The 19,858-nt window shown below is 45.1% G+C and overlaps 1 protein-coding gene across 1 annotated transcript in view; it reads left to right on the forward strand.

Annotated features, from left to right (window-relative positions):
- anapc1 (anaphase promoting complex subunit 1) overlaps window positions 1-19,355 on the forward strand; it is a 48,326-nt gene extending 28,971 nt beyond the window's left edge. Inside the window, exons 24-34 of the mRNA XM_074645410.1 lie at window positions 1,453-1,526; window positions 2,061-2,147; window positions 2,896-3,013; window positions 10,579-10,656; window positions 11,364-11,431; window positions 12,219-12,357; window positions 13,503-13,589; window positions 15,825-15,920; window positions 16,027-16,216; window positions 17,997-18,128; window positions 18,797-19,355. Of these exons, the coding sequence (XP_074501511.1) occupies window positions 1,453-1,526; window positions 2,061-2,147; window positions 2,896-3,013; window positions 10,579-10,656; window positions 11,364-11,431; window positions 12,219-12,357; window positions 13,503-13,589; window positions 15,825-15,920; window positions 16,027-16,216; window positions 17,997-18,128; window positions 18,797-18,942 (1,215 nt within the window). The 3' untranslated portion in view covers window positions 18,943-19,355. The remainder of the gene's footprint in view (window positions 1-1,452; window positions 1,527-2,060; window positions 2,148-2,895; window positions 3,014-10,578; window positions 10,657-11,363; window positions 11,432-12,218; window positions 12,358-13,502; window positions 13,590-15,824; window positions 15,921-16,026; window positions 16,217-17,996; window positions 18,129-18,796) is intronic.
- The last annotated feature ends 503 nt before the right edge of the window (window positions 19,356-19,858 follow it).

A 19,858-nucleotide genomic window follows, 5' to 3' on the forward strand; every position in this document is an offset into this window, starting at 1 on the left:
GCACATCGTTTTATTGTGAGTGCTCTGGTTCCCTAACCCGGACGCAGAACCGTCTGAGAACACGTCTTTGGAAAAAATACTTGGCAGGTGATTGGATGAACCATCTGTCAATCAAACGTTTGCCGTAGCCAGTCGTGAGAAGAGCGAAAACATCCACCTGCAGTGCCGTTCTCTTCTTTCAATGAAGAAATACCCTCCAGATCTGATAGAACTGATGCTACTGCAGCGTCTACGCTAACCTCTTCAGGGGCCGCCACTGTTGTTTTGAACGAACAGTCGCTTCTCCGCGTCGTTGCATCACACACACCTAAACCGTGGCAGCAGCTGCCAGTAACTCCTCACAGGATGCTGGTGGACCGGACACAAACACATCACTTGAAGCCTGAGAAGGAGGATTTTTGTGTGATCTTGTGATCCCACGATATCGTGATACAAACCCTTTTTTGTCGCACGGTAACCTGCGTCTGCATAACAAACAGGTCCAGCACCAAACCTGAAGCTTGTAGAATAGCCAGAATAAGGAATAGGTCCATCACGAGCCCACCAGATCCTGCCAGAATCTAGCTGCCGTGCACAGTGACTGGTTTCCTCCCAAACCAAACAGCAACATGTGAGGTATTATAAATACTTCTGCCATTGACCTCGACCAGAACACCGGCCTTAGAGCTGGAGTTGGACCCTGGACGCTGACCCTGGACGCTGACCCTGGACGCTGACCCTGGACGCTGACACTGGACGCTGACACTGGACGCTGAAACAGAAGCAGTGGGCAGCTTCTGTTTCAGCGTGGGTCAGATTTAGAGGACAAACTTCCCCACAGGGGCTAATACATTCTAACTTCACACATCTTTATGGGTAGTAGAAAACAACAGTCAAACACAGTAGAAGTGTAAAATGTGGAGGACAGCATAAAACGACAGTGACTCAGAGGAAGTGGTTGTTCACCAGTAATCCTCTTTTAACGGCTCCATCCTTCCGTTAGTGAAGCAGAAGTGGACCGAACCCTCAAAGCAGGAAGTTTCAGATGTTGCTGTTAGTCAGTTTGATTTTATTTAATGGTCGGAGGAACTCTGTGATGTGATTGGTTGGAAACATGAGACTGACTATCGATGCAAAATTGAGCCGCTACAACCGCCGGAAGATCGATTACATTAATGCGTTAAAGAAATTAGTGGCGTTAAAATGAATTAGCGTTTTAACTTTAACAGCCCTACAATGAATGCAATGATTTTCATTAACCTTTATTTAACCAGGTTTAAACCCATTCAGATTAAAATCTCTTTTTCAAGAGCGACCTGGCCAAAGAACGGCAGCAGTACAAACAGATTCATACACACACATTAAAAAACAATAGATCAGCTCCAAGGTGCCGTACCGTAAGAGTGCAGGGAAACCAAATAGTCCTATTTCAATCAAATCCCATATCCCATAATATCCATGTTTTCTGGTTAGAAAGACAGATCAATAGCAGGGGAGTCGACCCAGAACGGCCTTATAGAGAACAACATACCAATGGCTAAGCCCACGTATTGACAGAGCAGGCCCGTTCACTTTGGAGTACAGTATCCAGTGATGAGTGAGGGCTCTACAGCTAGTAACCAACCTTAATATAGTATATGTATATAGATATACAGAATCCAACATATGGAGACAACGGACTGATGCATCCATGTAAAGCAGATCACCGTAGTCAAGAAAAGGCAAGAGCGTCGCTTCAACCAGTTTCCGTCTGACATCAAGAGAACAACAAGAGGATGTTAATGATTCTAACGGACCAGCTGCTGACTGCTGACAGCAGAAACAGCTGATCTGTCATCATGTCAGTTAAATGTTTTCGTTAAAGGCGTTTCCTCATCCCACGCCGTCCATCAACTCTTTTTCGACAAAGGAAAAAAACACCTCAAGCGAACGTAAAATCTTTATTTGCACAATTGAGGAAGTTTCCTCATGTGATGCTTCATAAAAACCTGTGAATGGAAACGTGTGCTGTGTGAATGAACGTGTTGTGGACTGTTAGAACGAGTGTTTAATAGAGTTTAATGATGTGTCTGTTACTGCAGGTACACCCTGAGCACCTCCAACTCAGCCATCGCTGCTCTGCTGTGTGCCCTCTACCCACACTTCCCCGCTCACAGTACTGACAACCGGTGAGACTGACACACCCACACACACTACATGACAACAAGACCTCCGTCGGATGGAGTATACGGGTCCTTTATAGTGTTTTAGTGTTAGTATACGTCTGTCTCTGTTTGCATGTGATGATCCAAAGAGTCCCAGAAGGTGAAGATAGATACGTATGAAGATGTGAACGTTGTAAACCTTCCATTAGTGATGGACATCCAGCTGACTCTGAAGCCAAGTTAACAAAGTTATAGCAACTGTTTTAAATTACTACTTGGATGCTGTGTACATCGTCCTTCACAAAAAACCTCCCATCCAGCAGTGGTAGCTTGTATTAGGATTAATCTGACACCGTTCAGATTGAAATCAATTCACCTTTTGGTATTTAAAATGTACAAAAAAATGTGCACACAATACTTTCTGTCAAAGTATTTCATGTTTCTCCCAAAAGTGAATCCTGGCAGTGTAGAAAACCAACATTTACACCTCAAAACTCCACATTACAACCGCCTGCTGCTCCATGGAAACCTTACAGTGGGTCATGGGTTCATTAATGTAAGGAGACACATCCCACCTATTACATTATTATTATTAACACAAACAGAATATGAAGTTAAATCAATAAATTATTATTATTATTATTATTATTATTATTCATCAGATTTTCTGTTTCTTTCATGAAAGAGGAGCTTCCATCATCCAGGAGAGTAGCAGAGCTCTTATTGATTATTAAAAGACAGTATACTGGATGTGTTGCTCTTGTTGCTGCAGCTACCACCTGCAGGCCCTGCGGCACCTGGCCGTGCTGGCTGCAGAGCCACGCCTGCTGGTCCCCGTGGACGTGGACTCCCTGAAGCCCTGCTACGCCCTCCTAGAGGTCACCTACAAGGTGAGTTCATCCAGGTTGGGTTAGTGATGCAGTGTAGAGGCTGACTGGGCAGCTTCTCTTTACAATGTGTCACAAAGTGTGTTAAAAAAACATCATGCTTCATCATGAACAACTCAAATCACAGCTGACTTTAACCCCGTGTTCTATTTGTGTTTTACTATTCAATATGTCCCAAAGAGTCAGAGTACAACCTGTACAGTTTCTCTGTATGATAGAATGCACTTCCCTCCCTCGCTCTCGTTCTCTCTCTCTCCGTCACACACACTTTTAAAATTGTCTATTGCTGCACTTCCTCTTGACGAGCTGTTTTACATGCAACCACACACACGCAACACGCTAACACGAGCTGGTATGTACAATACGTGCTGGTTTCAGGTCATCCACTAGACTACCACGTCTTCCTCCAGCTCACAGCTCAGACACTTGAGGTGTAATTTGTGCAACGTGCTCAAAACATTCAGCCATTCATGGTGTTTTGAGGCAATTTCTGTGAAGAAGGACTCGAAAATCAAGAGAGAGTCATTTAAAGGTTTAATAAACACTTGCAAGTGGGCAAACAACCATCAACATAAATGTTCAGGGCTGAGAGCCCTGAGTCTCTCCGTTTCTCCACATTTATACCCTTGCGTTCATGCTCACAGTCGTACATCTCACATTGTCTGTCTGACTGACACTTCTGTCCATTTAGGGTTTCTTGTCCTCAAATAGGCGCTACAAGTTCGTGACTAAGTATGCAACGCTGAAACAGAAATAGGCCTTAAGGGCACCGAGTGTCACCTGTCATGCCCTTAGGAATGTGCAGCATGTTTGCATTTTTCCAGCACAGCGTTCACATTCATGCTTGACTGGTTCTGAGTAGTGGTCAACCAATAGGAGTTTTTCACTGGCCGATGCCGATATTTAGAGTGCAGGACGGCCGATGGCTGCTATATAATGCTGATATCAGTTTTTTTTTGTTTTAAAGCAAGAAGATCTTGGCATCATAGTAAACTAGAGAACCTGATGAATCCATCGGTACCAACCATGAAATACTACTACTACTACTACTACTACTGGTATCATAGTAAACTAGAGAACCTGATGAATCCATCGGTACCAACCATGTCAGACTAGCTGGTCATGAAGGAGGTTAAATAACGCTCCAAACTAACACTAAATGTTGGAGAGGAAAAACTGTCATGTCCATGTCCAAAGGGGTCCCTTGACCTCTGACCTCTAGATCAGTGAATGTAAATGGGTTCTATGGGTACCCACGAGTCTCCCCTTTACAGACATGCCCACTTTATGATAATCACATGCAGTTTGGGGCAAGTCATAGTCAAGTCAGCACACTGACACACTGACAGCTGTTGTTGCCTGTTGGGCTGCAGTTTGCCATGTTATGATTGGAGCATATTGTTTTATGCTAAATGCAGTACCTGTGAGGGTTTCTGGATCAATATCTGTCATTGATCTGTGTTGTTCATTGATTTACAATAATAAATATATGCATATAATTTCATAAAGCAGCATATTTGCCCACTCCCATGTTGATAAGAGGATTAAATACTGGACTAATCTCCCTTTAAGGTTCATTTAGAACAGATAAAACATGTGTGATTAATCCTGATTAAATATTTTAATGGATTGACAGCCCTATAATATATATATATATATATATATAATAACACAGTCTGGGTTAAAGTATGATGTTTTTCTATTAGCATCTCTATCTCTCTCTCTCTATATATATATATATATATAATGGAGAGAGAGATAGATATAAGTTCAGGTATAAGCCGTATACAGATATGAATATAGATGTTTTTGTAACATGAATAGATCGAGGTAGAACCCACTGATCTTGCAGGACAGTAAACTGCCTCCCTTCAGCTCACTAAAGGCTCTAAACGTTGTGTTTATCATCATAATTGTGGGTCAGATGAAGGCTGTGATGTAACAAACAGCTGACCACCAGATCACGCTGTTAAATATACAGAACTAGGTGGCTTTATGATGCAGTTCAGCTTCCTGAGTAAAACTGGGATTGCTGAGAAAAACTGAAGCTTTTCAAATCCCCAAATGCCAGATGATGAGTTCTGGTTCCTCTTAGTTCTGCCAGCTCTGAGGCGGAGCCACTGTGGTTCAGTCCACGGCGGTTCAGACTTCCGCCTTTGCGTCACCGACCTTTCACAAGACAACAGTGGGTCCATTCATTCTGGCCACAGTTATGACACTCGGATCATGTGCGCTCTGTCACGACTGTTTCCATGTGAAGCGGAGAGCCGAAGTACGTACCAGCCGGCTCGTCTTCCATTTATAGAGACAACAAGCATCAGTTCTAATGTTCAACCAGAACGTTCCACATTTACTCCGCTCTTATTCCCCTCCAGCTGTTTCACACATCAAACAGCCATCGTTGCCTTCCTGTAGTTTATAGTCGTGTCTTCACAGAGGCAGTAAATAGCTCCGGAGCTGCAGGAGCAGTGATTTCTAAATCACCCTTAGTGAGGTTTTTGTAGATGTGCCTATTTGAGTTTCTCTGCAGCCCTGTGAGGTTCCGCTGTACTCGTTAAGTCTCTTCATGTCGAGCCTTGCTGATGTTGCAAGGAGGCATTTGAAAGAGAAATTATGTGTTTCCACATTCTCCTTTAAATCTCCCAGTAAACAGCCGTCTGTTGTGGCTGTTGTGGCTGTTTGTGCAGTTTGTGCTGTTGGTGCTGTTGGTGCTGTTGGTGCTGTTGGTGCTGTTGGTGCTGTTGGTGCACGTCCAACGGGAGGGGAGGTGGTGGAGTTTTATAGAAGCTAGATATGCAACAAAGGTCCCAGGATAGACTCCAACCACGGGCCACACTACCACTGTGAAGATTTAAAGGGATAGTTCAGGGTTTCTCAGTGGGGTTGTATGAGGTACTGATCCACTCAGTGGGGTTGTATGAGGTACTGATCCACTCAGTGGGGTTGTATGAGGTACTGATCCACTCAATGGGGTTGTATGAGGTACTGATCCACTCAGTGGGGTTGTATGAGGTACTGATCCACTCAGTGGGGTTGTATGAGGTACTGATCCACTCAGTGGGGTTGTATGAGGTACTGATCCACTCAGTGGGGTTGTATGAGGTACTGATCCACTCAATGGGGTTGTATGAGGTACTGATCCACTCAGTGGGGTTGTATGAGGTACTGATCCACTCAGTGGGGTTGTATGAGGTACTGATCCACTCAGTGGGGTTGTATGAGGTACTGATCCACTCAATGGGGTTGTATGAGGTACTGATCCACTCAGTGGGGTTGTATGAGGTACTGATCCACTCAGTGGGGTTGTATGAGGTACTGATCCACTCAGTGGGGTTGTATGAGGTACTGATCCACTCAGTGGGGTTGTATGAGGTACTGATCCGTAGTCTGTGTATTATCTACAGTAGAGGACTTTCAGCACGACCCCAGTTTGGAGAACCAGTACAGAAGCAAAGCAATGTCCTGCTGTGGACGGGGCAGCAGCAAAACGTATTGTAACCCCAACCCACCTAAAAAACATTATCGGTTTAAGTGTACGCTATATTTAGAATATTTTCACTTTGGCGTCAGACAGCCTGATATCGCTCTCTTCAGAGCCACCAGACTCCATTTACAAAAGCAGTAATTTGACCTCCCAGAACACGAGTTGCTGATCTACCGCTGCCTCGACTGGTCAGTGTGTTCTTGTGTGACTTCGGTATCTTAAAGGGTTAGTTTGGATTCACCAAAGTCACACAATAACACAAACAAACTAACCATCAAGGCGGTGGTAGATCAGCAACCCCTGTGTTCTGGAAACATTACTGTTTTTGTCAATGGAGTCTGGTGGCTTTGAAGAGAGCGTAGATGGATAAACGGATTCAAAGGGCTGTCTGACGGAAAGGTAAAGCGGTGGAAATATTCCAAATACAGCAGACACGTAGTCTGATACAGATCTTTTCAGGTTTCTAAAATAGATTTTGCTGCTGCCCCCGTCTACAGCCGTGTACTGCTTTGGTTCCGTACTGGTATTCCTAATATTATTCCTACTAATACACTGACTATGAATAAAACACCTCATACAACCCCACTTCCACAACACCTGAGATATCCCTTTAAGCTTTGGGTATTCCTACGTATGAAGGATGGTCCAAGGTTAAAGATGGAGGTTGTGGAGGACCACCTCTGACTGCTTTCCTCTCTTCAATTGAATTCATAGCAGAGAGCTCAGCTTGACGCCGTCAACATCATCCGTCAACATCCTCCGTCAACATCATCCGTCATTACGTCACTCAGTGTGTGAGAGACATTCAAACATTCATACACAGATTTATGATTAGATGTTCTTATGTTTATATCTACTTAGATGTTTGACCTTGACTATACTGACTTGTATCTGTGCAAAGTTTGTCACTAGAGAGGTGTTTTCACATTCCTCTACTGCAGCGGGTGTCAAAGTGGGGTCCGGGGACCCTCAGGGGGCCTTGAGGGGGTTCCATGTGGTCCTTAATTTATTTTCATTATAATTCCATCCATATAAGATATAACACAATGACAGGGTGTATGACTATTTTAGTCCTGGGTTTAAAACACTTTCTGTAATAAAACATCTAAAAGAAAAAATCCTCTCAGACGGGGGTCTGTGGGCTGATTAATGTCAGTATAGGGCTCTTTTAAACGTCAGCCAATCGCTGTCTAGTACAGTAACGCCTGCACTTATCAACAGAGAAACCGTCTTCCACACAACACCGGCAAAGAAACCTGAAACCTCCAGTGCAGAGTGGACTCAGTACAGAGAGTGTAGAGTGGACTCGGTACAGAGAGCGTAGAGTGGACTCAGTACAGAGAGTGTAGAGTGGACTCAGTACAGAGAGTGTAGAGTGGACTCAGTACAGAGAGCGTAGAGTGGACTCGGTACAGAGAGCGTAGAGTGGACTCGGTACAGAGAGCGTAGAGTGGACTCAGTACAGAGAGTGTAGAGTGGACTCAGTACAGAGAGTGTAGAGTGGACTCAGTACAGAGAGTGTAGAGTGGACTCGGTACAGAGAGCGTAGAGTGGACTCAGTACAGAGAGTGTAGAGTGGACTCAGTACAGAGAGTGTAGAGTGGACTCAGTACAGAGAGCGTAGAGTGGACTCAGTACAGAGAGTGTAGAGTGGACTCAGTACAGAGAGTGTAGAGTGGACTCAGTACAGAGAGTGCAGAGTGGACTCAGTACAGAGAGTGCAGAGTGGACTCAGTACAGAGAGTGTAGAGTGGACTCAGTACAGAGAGTGTAGAGTGGACTCAGTACAGAGAGTGCAGAGTGGACTCAGTACAGAGAGTGCAGAGTGGACTCAGTACAGAGAGTGTAGAGTGGACTCAGTACAGAGAGCGTAGAGTGGACTCGGTACAGAGAGCGTAGAGTGGACTCGGTACAGAGAGTGTAGAGTGGACTCAGTACAGAGAGTGTAGAGTGGACTCAGTACAGAGAGTGTAGAGTGGACTCAGTACAGAGAGTGTAGAGTGGACTCAGTACAGAGAGCGTAGAGTGGACTCAGTACAGAGAGCGTAGAGTGGACTCAGTACAGAGAGTGTAGAGTGGACTCAGTACAGAGAGTGTAGAGTGGACTCAGTACAGAGAGCGCAGAGTGGACTCAGTACAGAGAGCGTAGAGTGGACTCAGTACAGAGAGTGTAGAGTGGACTCAGTACAGAGAGTGTAGAGTGGACTCAGTACAGAGAGCGCAGAGTGGACTCAGTACAGAGAGTGCAGAGTGGACTCAGTACAGAGAGTGTAGAGTGGACTCAGTACAGAGAGTGTAGAGTGGACTCAGTACAGAGAGCGTAGAGTGGACTCAGTACAGAGAGTGCAGAGTGGACTCAGTACAGAGAGTGTAGAGTGGACTCAGTACAGAGAGTGTAGAGTGGACTCGGTACAGAGAGTGCAGAGTGGACTCAGTACAGAGAGTGTAGAGTGGACTCGGTACAGAGAGCGTAGAGTGGACTCAGTACAGAGAGTGTAGAGTGGACTCAGTACAGAGAGTGCAGAGTGGACTCAGTACAGAGAGCGTAGAGTGGACTCAGTACAGAGAGTGTAGAGTGGACTCAGTACAGAGAGTGTAGAGTGGACTCGGTACAGAGAGCGTAGAGTGGACTCAGTACAGAGAGCGTAGAGTGGACTCGGTACAGAGAGCGTAGAGTGGACTCGGTACAGAGAGCGTAGAGTGGACTCGGTACAGAGAGTGTAGAGTGGACTCGGTACAGAGAGTGTAGAGTGGACTCAGTACAGAGAGTGCAGAGTGGACTCAGTACAGAGAGCGTAGAGTGGACTCAGTACAGAGAGTGTAGAGTGGACTCAGTACAGAGAGTGCAGAGTGGACTCAGTACAGAGAGCGTAGAGTGGACTCAGTACAGAGAGCGTAGAGTGGACTCAGTACAGAGAGCGTAGAGTGGACTCAGTACAGAGAGCGTAGAGTGGACTCAGTACAGAGAGCGTAGAGTGGACTCAGTACAGAGAGCGTAGTGACAGTCTGACAGGGTGCAGTGTTTGGATGTGAACTGGACCCTGGAGCTTCCTTCCTCTAGATATTAATGTATGTAGCTACCAGCTAACAAGCTAACAGACAACATAAAAAACAATAAGAGATGCTAACTACACGGACCAGTCACAGACGTCTGCACAACAGATTCTCTTTTTATGTGAGAAAGCCACGTTAAAGAAATATTAGCCGAGTATTTGATATACTTTAAAACCAGTCTGGAGGGTGACGTTAAATATTTGATGAAGCCAGACAAACACGGATCCTAACCCATCTCTCAGGGAAGTAGAATTCTGTTAACGTTTGTGAAGAGCCGTCGCCGAGGAGTCAGGCTTTACTACTTCTTGGTCTCATTATGTGTCAGTTCAGTCTGCTGTTTCAGTGCTACTTGAGCAGTATACGGCTACATACACTCACCGGCCACTTTATTAGGTACAAGATGTACCTAATAAAGTGGATACCACCCGGTACTAGTACCGGGTGGTATCCTCTTTATTAGGTACACCTTGCTAGTACCGGGTGGTCTTCATCTGCTTCAAGGTTGGACGTGTTGTGCGTTCAGAGATGGTATTCTGCATACCTTGGTTGTAACGAGTGGTTATTTGAGTTACTGTTGCCTTTCTATCATCTCCAACCACTCTGCCCATTCTCCTCTGACCTCTGACATCAACGAGGCATTTCCGTCCACACAACCCCCGCTCACTGGATCTGTTCTCTTGTTGGGACCATTCTCTGTAAACCCTAGAGATGGTTGTGCGTGAAAATCCCAGCAGTTAAATACTCAGACCAGCCCGTCTGGCACCAACAACCATGCCACGTTCAAAGTCACTTAAATCCCCTTTCTTCCCCATTCTGATGCTCGGTTTGAACTTCAGCAAGTCGTCTTCACCACGTCTAGATGACGTAATGCATTGAGTTGCTGCCATGTGATTGGCTGATTAGCTGTTTGTGTTAACAAGCAATTGAACAGGTGTGCCTAATAAAGTGGCCGGTGAGTGTATATCTGTGAGAGTGTGAAACTCTTTGTTCTTGTTTCTGTTGTAGTGACGCCGTTATTCTGTTGTTTCAGGAGACCAAGTGGTACAATGAGACCACGGTGGAACTGATGGCTCCCACCATGCTTCCTGAGCTGCACCTTCTCAAACGGGTAACGCCTGACGATACTTACAGGAGTCCAGTGGAGACTACATGTAGACTGTTCAGTGTAGCTCCCTCTCTGCTGACGACTAGCTCAGTGATGTGGACAATATCATCCTTATGCCACCCAGATGATGTAAGATGTGTGATGTACAGCGCGCCGGTCATTGTTGTGAAATAACCTTCGACAGGGTGAAGGCGTCAAGGAGTTCATGTCACAACAACGACCCGCTAGCTGGACGTCATCGCCTGCTCCTCATTTGCATAAAGTTGAGGTCCAGGCTACTTTAATCAAATCACAGACGTCTGACGCGACTCGCTGCCTCTCCAAACCCCCGAGAATCTTTTAAACTAACCGTTGTGGATCCAAAATAAAGACAGATCTAGCAACTGCATGGATTATTCCTCACCTCAGATGTCTTCAGAAACACATCTGGGTTAACTATCGTCCTGACATATATGAAGGAAGTTTCCAAACGAGTCGCCGTGTTGGTTTGAAAGCTGGGAGCAGCAGCCCACGGAGGGAAAGCGTTCGTCCAATCAGGTGTCTGGTGTCTAGTGCCAGCTCATCAAGCGTCCAATGCTGGGAGGCCAGGCAATCCCTTGTGATAGAAGAGTCCCCGGTGGACACGTAGCATGATAGATGTGTATAAATCAAACACACCCTGATATCTTAATCCTTCTATTTTCTAACGAGTGCTTATTTATTGATTCCAGGTGAAGGTGAAGGGGCCGCGGTACTGGGAACTCTCCGTAGACCTCAGCAAAGAAACACAGCATCTAAAGTAAGTATCGAGGTTCGGCTGATACCGAGTACCGGTCCGAGTACCGGTCCGAGTACCGGTCCGATCCCCCACACATCACCCTAGCCTGCGCGTCTTTTAGCCTACATGAGGTATAGTTTTGGGACGGCTGTTTCAGAGATGTATTTGTGACCTGGCCGACTGTACCTCGGCCCCAAATGCTCCACGCTTTCATCCACCGTCAGGACTCGGTTGTTCTGAACAATGAATTCCACATTTTGTTGGTTATCTTCGTGGCGTTTGGGCGATCTGAGGCCCTGTTCAGACCTGGTATTAACATCCTCAGTGATCCCATCACACGTGGACAGCTTTAAGTACGTCTGTTCACACCTGGCATTAGAATGCGTCTCCAGTTAACACCTGTGATCTGATCTCACCTCCCCCCCGCTCTATATGCAGATAAACCTGTAGTAAACACACGGCTGATACAGCAGACGCTGGGACGTAATACTACATGAACGTCAGTATTAATATGGTACATATTCATGAATTCTGGTACGTTGTATTAACATCATAATAAAAGGTTATTGTCCGGCTCTTATGTCTGCAGCCCTGCAGATAGAAACCAAACAGAGACGCTCTCACGAGGGAAATTAAAACTTGTTTCATGACTCAAATGAAAGCAGTAAATGCACAATCTGTGAACATGATTAGAGACCTCCTTTTGTCCTTCTATGCTCCAGATTGATTGTTGGAATCCACTGATCTCTCATCTCAGTTATTGACCCATCGGTTGACAGATGTAATGGACATTCTCTCTGTCTCTCAGGTCCATCCTGTCCAGAGACGGGGTGTTGTATGTGAAACTACGGGCCGGCCAGCTGCCCTACAAAGACGACCCTCAGGGCTGGAAGAGCCTGCTGGCCTCCACCGTCAACCACCGCAGCTCTGGAGTCAGAGCCTTCAAGGTAGACACACTCCGGCTTCCATTGTTAGAGCTTCACTTAGCTTCTGTACAACTCAGTGATCTGCTGGGAATATATCATTTATATAGACGTATAGTAACACGTATAGTGGTTTAGTTGAGTTAGTTTGTCTTTAACCCTTTGACCTCTGCAATAGAAACGGTCTGCCGGTGCCTACATTGGAATTTCTGCTTTTTGTGATGTCATTTCTTGGAGTAATTTCAAATACTTCATAGCCGTAAAATATGTCCAAGCTAAGCTGAAAGGCTGTGTAAGCCAATAAACCATAATGATTGATCAAAGTATTGGAATTGTCATAAATAATAAATAAAAAACTAAAATCAGACAGGTGTGTTCATCAAATTCAGATTTTTCCAAAACAATTCTGAATGTAAAATCATGAACAAAATATTTCTCAACACCTCTAACATTATCTGAACTATAAGTAAATATAGTTCATTTAGTTTAGAGCACATTGCAAAGGCGCTGATAGTTTGGTGGCGTTTTGCAGTGCATGTAACATACTGTAACGTAATGACATCATCATGAGCGAACAACATGAGGACATGAAAGACAGAAGCCGTAGCTTTCTGAAAACACAATGAATGCTCTAGCTATTATTATTATTATTGATCATAGATTAATTTAAAGTGGATCATGCCAACAGCTCCGTTGTTAAAGGGTTAATAACATTTCCTTTAGTAGCTGTGTTTGAAGGATAAAGTGTGCACGGATAAGTGTGTATGAATAGAGGTGTGCAGCTGAATGGACGTCGTCCCTCGTGGCCGGTTGAGTCCAGTCTTGTTGGCAGGTCGTCACTACAGGCTGACAGACTATTACTGGTTTCCTGATGGCCTCCCTGTTCAATAGTGTACTCCGTCAATACACCTGCAGGTCCACAGGGGAACAACACAAAACACACATCATGTATTCTCTCCTTTCTCTCCTTTCTCTTCTTCTTTTCATGCATTCATGTTTCCTTCCTTTCTCACTTATCTTAACCACATCTCCTCGTTCCCTTTCCTTCCGTACTTCACTCTCACTCTTTCGTCACTGTCTTTTCTATCCTTCCTTGTTTCTCTATACTTCCTTTTACATGTCGGTTGGTGACGTAAACAGTTGTACAATTTCCTCCTGTGTCTCTGCAGCCTGAAGCCATCTCCACGTTCACCTCGGAGCCGGCCCTCGTCTCCTTCGCCGAGTTCTTCTGTAAAACATCTGATGAGATCAAACACGTGAGTGGAACAACCAGAACTAGATGAAGGTCTGAACTCTGAAGCAACTTTTGCTTCTTAACTGCAGTCTGTTGACAGTTTAACCATCTAAAACGATCTATTATACCATTATACATATATATACATGTTCCATTTTGAACCCTAAAATCAACAACATCAACCCTGAATGTAACAGAGCTCAGTAAACACACTGTTCATAAATCCATCCCTCAGTTTATTGTGTCAAACATCCGGAGTTCTTTGGCCGTTTTCACAGCTGCTTAGTTCAGGCCGCTTGAATGGAACCGGACCGAAACAATGCCAACACATTGAAAGAGTAGATCAGTTGACCAGACTCTCTGTCTGTGTTTTCTATTGATCCGTAACAGATTGTTTGAAATGAACCGACCCTTTAAACGTGTGTGTGGATTAGCTAACAAGTTCCCAAGCTTCCACGATGTGTGAGGTCTCGATAGAGATCTTGATAGAGATCTTGTGAGAGAGACGTTCAACCGTGACTCCCAACAAGAGTTAATGGAGAAAACATCTCTGATGTGCAGTTAACTTAAATCTGTGATTAAAGCTGAGAGAGAAAACGGGTTTCCAGGTCCTCTAGATGAAGCGTAGTGAGAGCAGACACTTCAGGTTCCTCTTCTCTGTTTCTCTCAGCTTTAAACACGAGGTAGCTTTATAAGTACATCCCATCCCGTACACCGGGTGATTTAAAGAGGTCAAATAGATTGTATAGATTCAACCTGCTTATTAATCACTTGACTCCTCTGTTCTGAGGAAAGAGGCTGCTGAGGGTTCATTTAATTAGTTGGATTGCACAGAGGTCGCCTGTTTCAGCTTGAACTGTCAAACGGAGGAAAATGAGTCTGTTTGTGGCGTAACGTTCCGTAATTGAATTTAATTACACCTCATAATATAAACCCTTCAGTATCATTCACTAAATCTACAAAGTCATTTGAAAGTCGTTCATTTTGTGGAGGAACTCTGTTAAAAAGCACAAATTTAAATGAACTTGCTTGATTAAAAAGTAGTGTTTAAACACACAGTATGTAATGTTCTGCCTCTGGGAGTCTCTCAGTCAATACAATAACTGAAGACGGAGTCTGGTGACGTGGTGAAGCAGCGTGGGATCATGGGAGTTGTTGTCTTCATGTCAGTCAGCTTCTTTAAGTTGGTTAAGATTCCTTCAGTGTTCATCGTTCAGGAGGTTTTTATCATCAGCAGAGGTCTCCTCCCCGCTGATTCAAACCGGTCAAAACACTGAACGAAGCAGTTTCACATTAATAATCAGAGTTTCTCTGACGCTGTTCAGATACAGGAGGTCCCGGAGGGGCTGCGAGCCGAGCTGCCGCTAATGTTCTCTGAAAACGATGTTCTAAAACATGTTTTTTAAAAACTTTGCTTAAAAAGGGATAACATTTCTGACAGCTTCAGGCAGAAAAGCACAACGATGTGGGATACACTAAGAGAATATGACACCATTGACAGGCGACCAAATGAAACTCTTCCTTACAAAAATGTCCGAAACAAAAGATCGGAAAAATGTCAGAAAGAAAAAGTCTGAAAAATGTCGGACAAAAAAGTCCAAATCAAAAGATCTGGAAAATATCAGACAAAAAAAGTCTGGAAAAAAAAATCTAAAAAATGCCCGAAAAGAAATTCTGAAAAATGTCAGAAAGAAAAAGATTTTAAAAAAATTCCGAAAAATGTCAGAAACAAAAGTCTGAAAAAAAAGATCTGAAAAATGTCGGACAAAAAAGTTGGAAAGATTTGGGATAATTTAAGTCGACATAGAGAACATTGTTTTCATACATTTTAATGGTGGAAATGTTTCATATTAGACTTTTATTAGCGCTAAGAACTTCATGAAATAGGAGCTCCCGCACACAAATGAGGAAAACATTTAAATCATTTTAGATTTAAACTTTGCATGCAAACTCCTCGTCTGGTCTGCGTGGAAGTAGCACGATATGTGCTCCGTCGGAGAGAGGTGACAGATTTCACCATCATCCATGTCGGAATGCGTGACTAAGATTAACACCGTAAAGAATTTAAACCATAACACCAAAACAAGCTGCAGAGAAAAAGAGCCTAGTTGTTGAATAAATCACTAAAATAACTAAAAGGTGTAGCTACTAAACAACCCTGATGAGCTTCATGGACCCGTCTACATGTTGTAACTGTAATGAGCACCAACCTCCCTCACTCACTCAGTCGGTCTGTGTGTGTGTGTTGTGTTTGCAGAGAGACGACACTCTGGAGTTGTTCTCGGCGATGCTCTATGAATGTGTGACGCAGGAATGTCCAGAGATGCTGCCCACGTATATCGCTATAGAGCAGGTAACACACACAAACACATGTTCATACTTCAAAGAAACTAAATCAATCTTACAACCTCTCTGCTTTAGGGAGAACTAAACCTGTGTTCTCCTCCGGTGTGTCTCAGGCGGTGGGCGCTCTGCGTCGGGGCGACCTGCTGCAGACCTTCCCTCTGTGGCAGATGCGTCTGGTGGTGGAGCTGTGGGACAGCAGGGTGCTGAGGGGACCCGCTAACCGCCACGACGCTCTGCTCACCTCCGAGTTCCTCCCCGTCATGAAGAACATGGTGGACGTAGCGCTGGACAGCTGGCTCAGAGGTGAGGAGGGATGGATGGATGGATGGATGGATGGATGGATGGATGGAGACAACATGCTAAAAAAAGGCTCAGTAATGTGTTTTTCTTCATCACTGGTAATCTCTGTTTGGTCAGACGAGGGGGGGGGGGGGTGGCGTCGGGTAGAGCGTGCAGGAGGCAGGACATAAAACACAAAGCAGCGTGGTGACGTAGCCGGCTCGTAATCTGCTCATAAACTAATGTGTCTCTTGCCGTTCCTTGAAATTGAGGATTTGGGCGTTGGCCCTTCCCCACAGAAGTCCCTACATCTCGTCGTCTCTCAGGTTGGACATTTTCATGGCGTCTTTGTGTGAATGACCTCTCCTCCTCCTCTTCAACCTCACATGGTTGTTTTTTGTTCCGGTTGTGCGCCAGTCGCACGATAGAAATGATGGAGCCGCGGTATCGAGGTCACCTGCCTGAACCAATCGCGAGCCAAGCACGCGATTGGTCAGCGAGAGAGACTGACAACTACCAGTCACGATGTTTCACCCCCTTTTATAACATCAAATAATGAATTAAAGTTAAACTTATTAGAAAAATGAACAATTGAAGAACCTAAAATGACAGAAACCATATTTAGGAAAAATGTATTTCCAGGGGTCCATCCAGATGTTCTGTCTTTATGAGCTCTACTGCAGCCGGCCACCAGGGGGCCATCCAGATGTTCTGTCTTTATGAGCTCTACTGCAGCCGGCCACCAGGGGGCCATCCAGATGTTCTGTCTTTATGAGCTCTACTGCAGCCGGCCACCAGGGGGCCATCCAGATGTTCTGTCTTTATGAGCTCTACTGCAGCCGGCCACCAGGGGGCCATCCAGATGTTCTGTCTTTATGAGCTCTACTGCAGCCGGCCACCAGGGGGCCATCCAGATGTTCTGTCTTTATGAGCTCTACTGCAGCCGGCCACCAAGGGGCCATCCAGATGTTCTGGCTTTATGAGCTCTACTGCAGCCGGCCACCAGGGGGCCATCCAGATGTTCTGGCTTTATGAGCTTTACTGCAGCCGGCCACGTCGGCCATCTTTATATACAGTCTGTGGTGTAAAATCTGTTTAATGATTCAGACATTCATGTTCTCTCATCCAGCTCCTCCGGGTGATGTGTACATACGTTCAGGGTTACAGCATCATGCGTGAAAAGAGCTCCAGGTTCAGTAATAAAACGAGGCGGAGGCTCGTATCTCAAAGAGAATGAAAGAATGTAAACAGTTCAATGTGTTGGATGTGGAGCAGCAGGAGGTTTCTCAGGCTGGATCTGTTTCAGCTTGTTTCATGCATCAGGGCGACAACACAGTAACTGTGTACACACACAACAAACACACATTCCTTCACCTACCTGCACACACACACACCTGCAGTAATAAAGACCGTGAGAGGCGTGGGAAACGGGAGGAGTTGTTGGACCAGACTGGGATTATGTCATCAGTTCTAACAGACACTTTCATATTTCATGAAGCCTCTCAGAGGAAACCAACACTGACTACAGGAATGTTTCTGTTCTCTGGAACTCACCCAGGAAATATAACATATATCTATATATCTATATAGATCTATAGATCTATAGATCTATATAGATATATAAGATCAGATAGTTGTTTCTATCTCCTCTCCTCTCCGTGCCGTTTGTCTTCCTCAGAGTCTTTCTCTGGGTGAAACACTGAGGGATCTCTCACACCTGTATTGGGTTCATCTGGTGCTGACCAGCAGAACCTGACAGAACAAATGAAGAATCAAACAACTTGTTGTGTGTTTTGTCTCCTAGACAACAGCTCAGTGTTGAGGTCCTACATGAGGGGCGAGGCCCTCCCTAAGGACGCCCAGTCCACGGTGCTGGCCTGCTTCCTGGTGTACCGCTCCGTCCCGTGTCTCAGGAACACTCACACACAGCTGGAGAGTAAGATCAACACCACACTAACATGTACGGTAACAATGAGGCTTCTAACCGGCTCAAACATCAGTTTAGACAGAGAACCACGACACTGACGCATCACTAAGAGGAGAGATGACGTCATCGACAGGCGACCAAATGAAACACACCGTTACCCTTCTTTAAGATGACAGATCTCTCAGGTTTGAGAGTTGTTGGGAACATTTGGGATTATGTCAGTTCACATCTCAACACAGTATATAACAGATGTAGTGGTTTCACATATTAGACCTTTAACCTGTGACTGATGGAGGGATACTGGACTCTAAAGTAGTTCAGAGTGGCTTCACCTCCAGCAGCTACAACAGTTACATGCTGTGACACGTCAAACATTGTTGTATTAACAATCTAATAATATGATACTGTAATAATGTATATGTGTTTCAGGGACATCTTACTGTAACAACAGGTCCTTTATGTTGGATTCTTTAAATACATTTTACTGATAAAACTCTTCTACATTAGTTGTGTTGTACTTTAACTTCAGTAAAGGATTAGAGTACTTCTTCCACCGCTGGACTTCCTGACTCCCCTCCATCATCCTGTTCTCACTGAACAGCAGAACATGTCTGTTCAGTAAGTGACCTTGACCTTGAAGCTGAATCTGTCGTGTCTCTCGTCTCTCCGTCCTTCAGGCTGCAGCTCTCTCGGGGATCTGTTGTCTCGTAGCAGCCAGCTGAGGATCCCTCTCCGAGACCTGCTGAGGCTGGTCCCCCTCCTGCTGGGCTCCGGGTCCGGAGCCCCGACGCTGCTGGGCTGCTTCCCTCTGCCGGCCTTCTGATCCTGATGTTACCAGTAGAACCAGTCAGAGATGTAGAGCACAGCCTTCCCACAGCGAGCTCAGCTAGGACAGATCTGTACCTGTAACACCTGCTGCTGCTGTGGACAACATGAGACACAACATGAGACCAGGACGTCCTCTGAGAACAACGGTGTTTCTCTAATAACTAATATTAGACTTTTGTAATATAATATTTCTATGTAGGTTGTTTTTTTACAGCATGAGGAAGCTTTAATCTGCAGTAATGATGCAGGACAACACAGCCAGCATGGAGACTCTTTAACAGGACTTTTCTTCACCAAACAAACCAACGAGGACAGAGACGATCGGCTGTAGTCGTTCAGCGAGTCCACGCTGCCTGCTGAGTCCAGGCCTCTCTGTTGTGAGGACAATAAAAGAGAAAAGTACCTTCACACCTCCTGAATACTGTGTTTCATTGTGTTCTGCTGTAGTAACTCAGTCTGTCCTCCACTGTGAGGACGTCTGTGTGTTTCCTGGATGTTATTTGAATGTTCCTGACCGACACCAGCTGAGCTCTCACTGGAGTGAAACGACACTCTCCTCTTTAGTGTATCTGTGTTCTGTCATTAACTGGAGCTGCGTCGTGTGTCTTTAACACAGATGTTGTCAGGATGAAGCTCCTCTGAAGTCCAAGTGGAGGATCAAAACGGGCTTTCCTCTGCAGCTGAATGTCAGCGTCATGTTCAGCCAACAACTCTGAAACCCTAGACGCTGGGACTTTCCTACCGGTGCCTGAACGCAGCATTAATACCTTTATAAACACGTTTATGGAGGTACATTATGAGGGTTAGGGTCTCACAGTGTCACTCTCTAAAGACGCATTAATACCTTTATAAACACGTTTATGGAGGTACATTATGAGGGTTAGGGTCTCACAGTGTCACTCTCTAAAGAC

This window comes from Sebastes fasciatus, chromosome 9, assembly GCF_043250625.1.
Source record: "Sebastes fasciatus isolate fSebFas1 chromosome 9, fSebFas1.pri, whole genome shotgun sequence".
NCBI lineage: Eukaryota > Metazoa > Chordata > Actinopteri > Perciformes > Sebastidae > Sebastes > Sebastes fasciatus.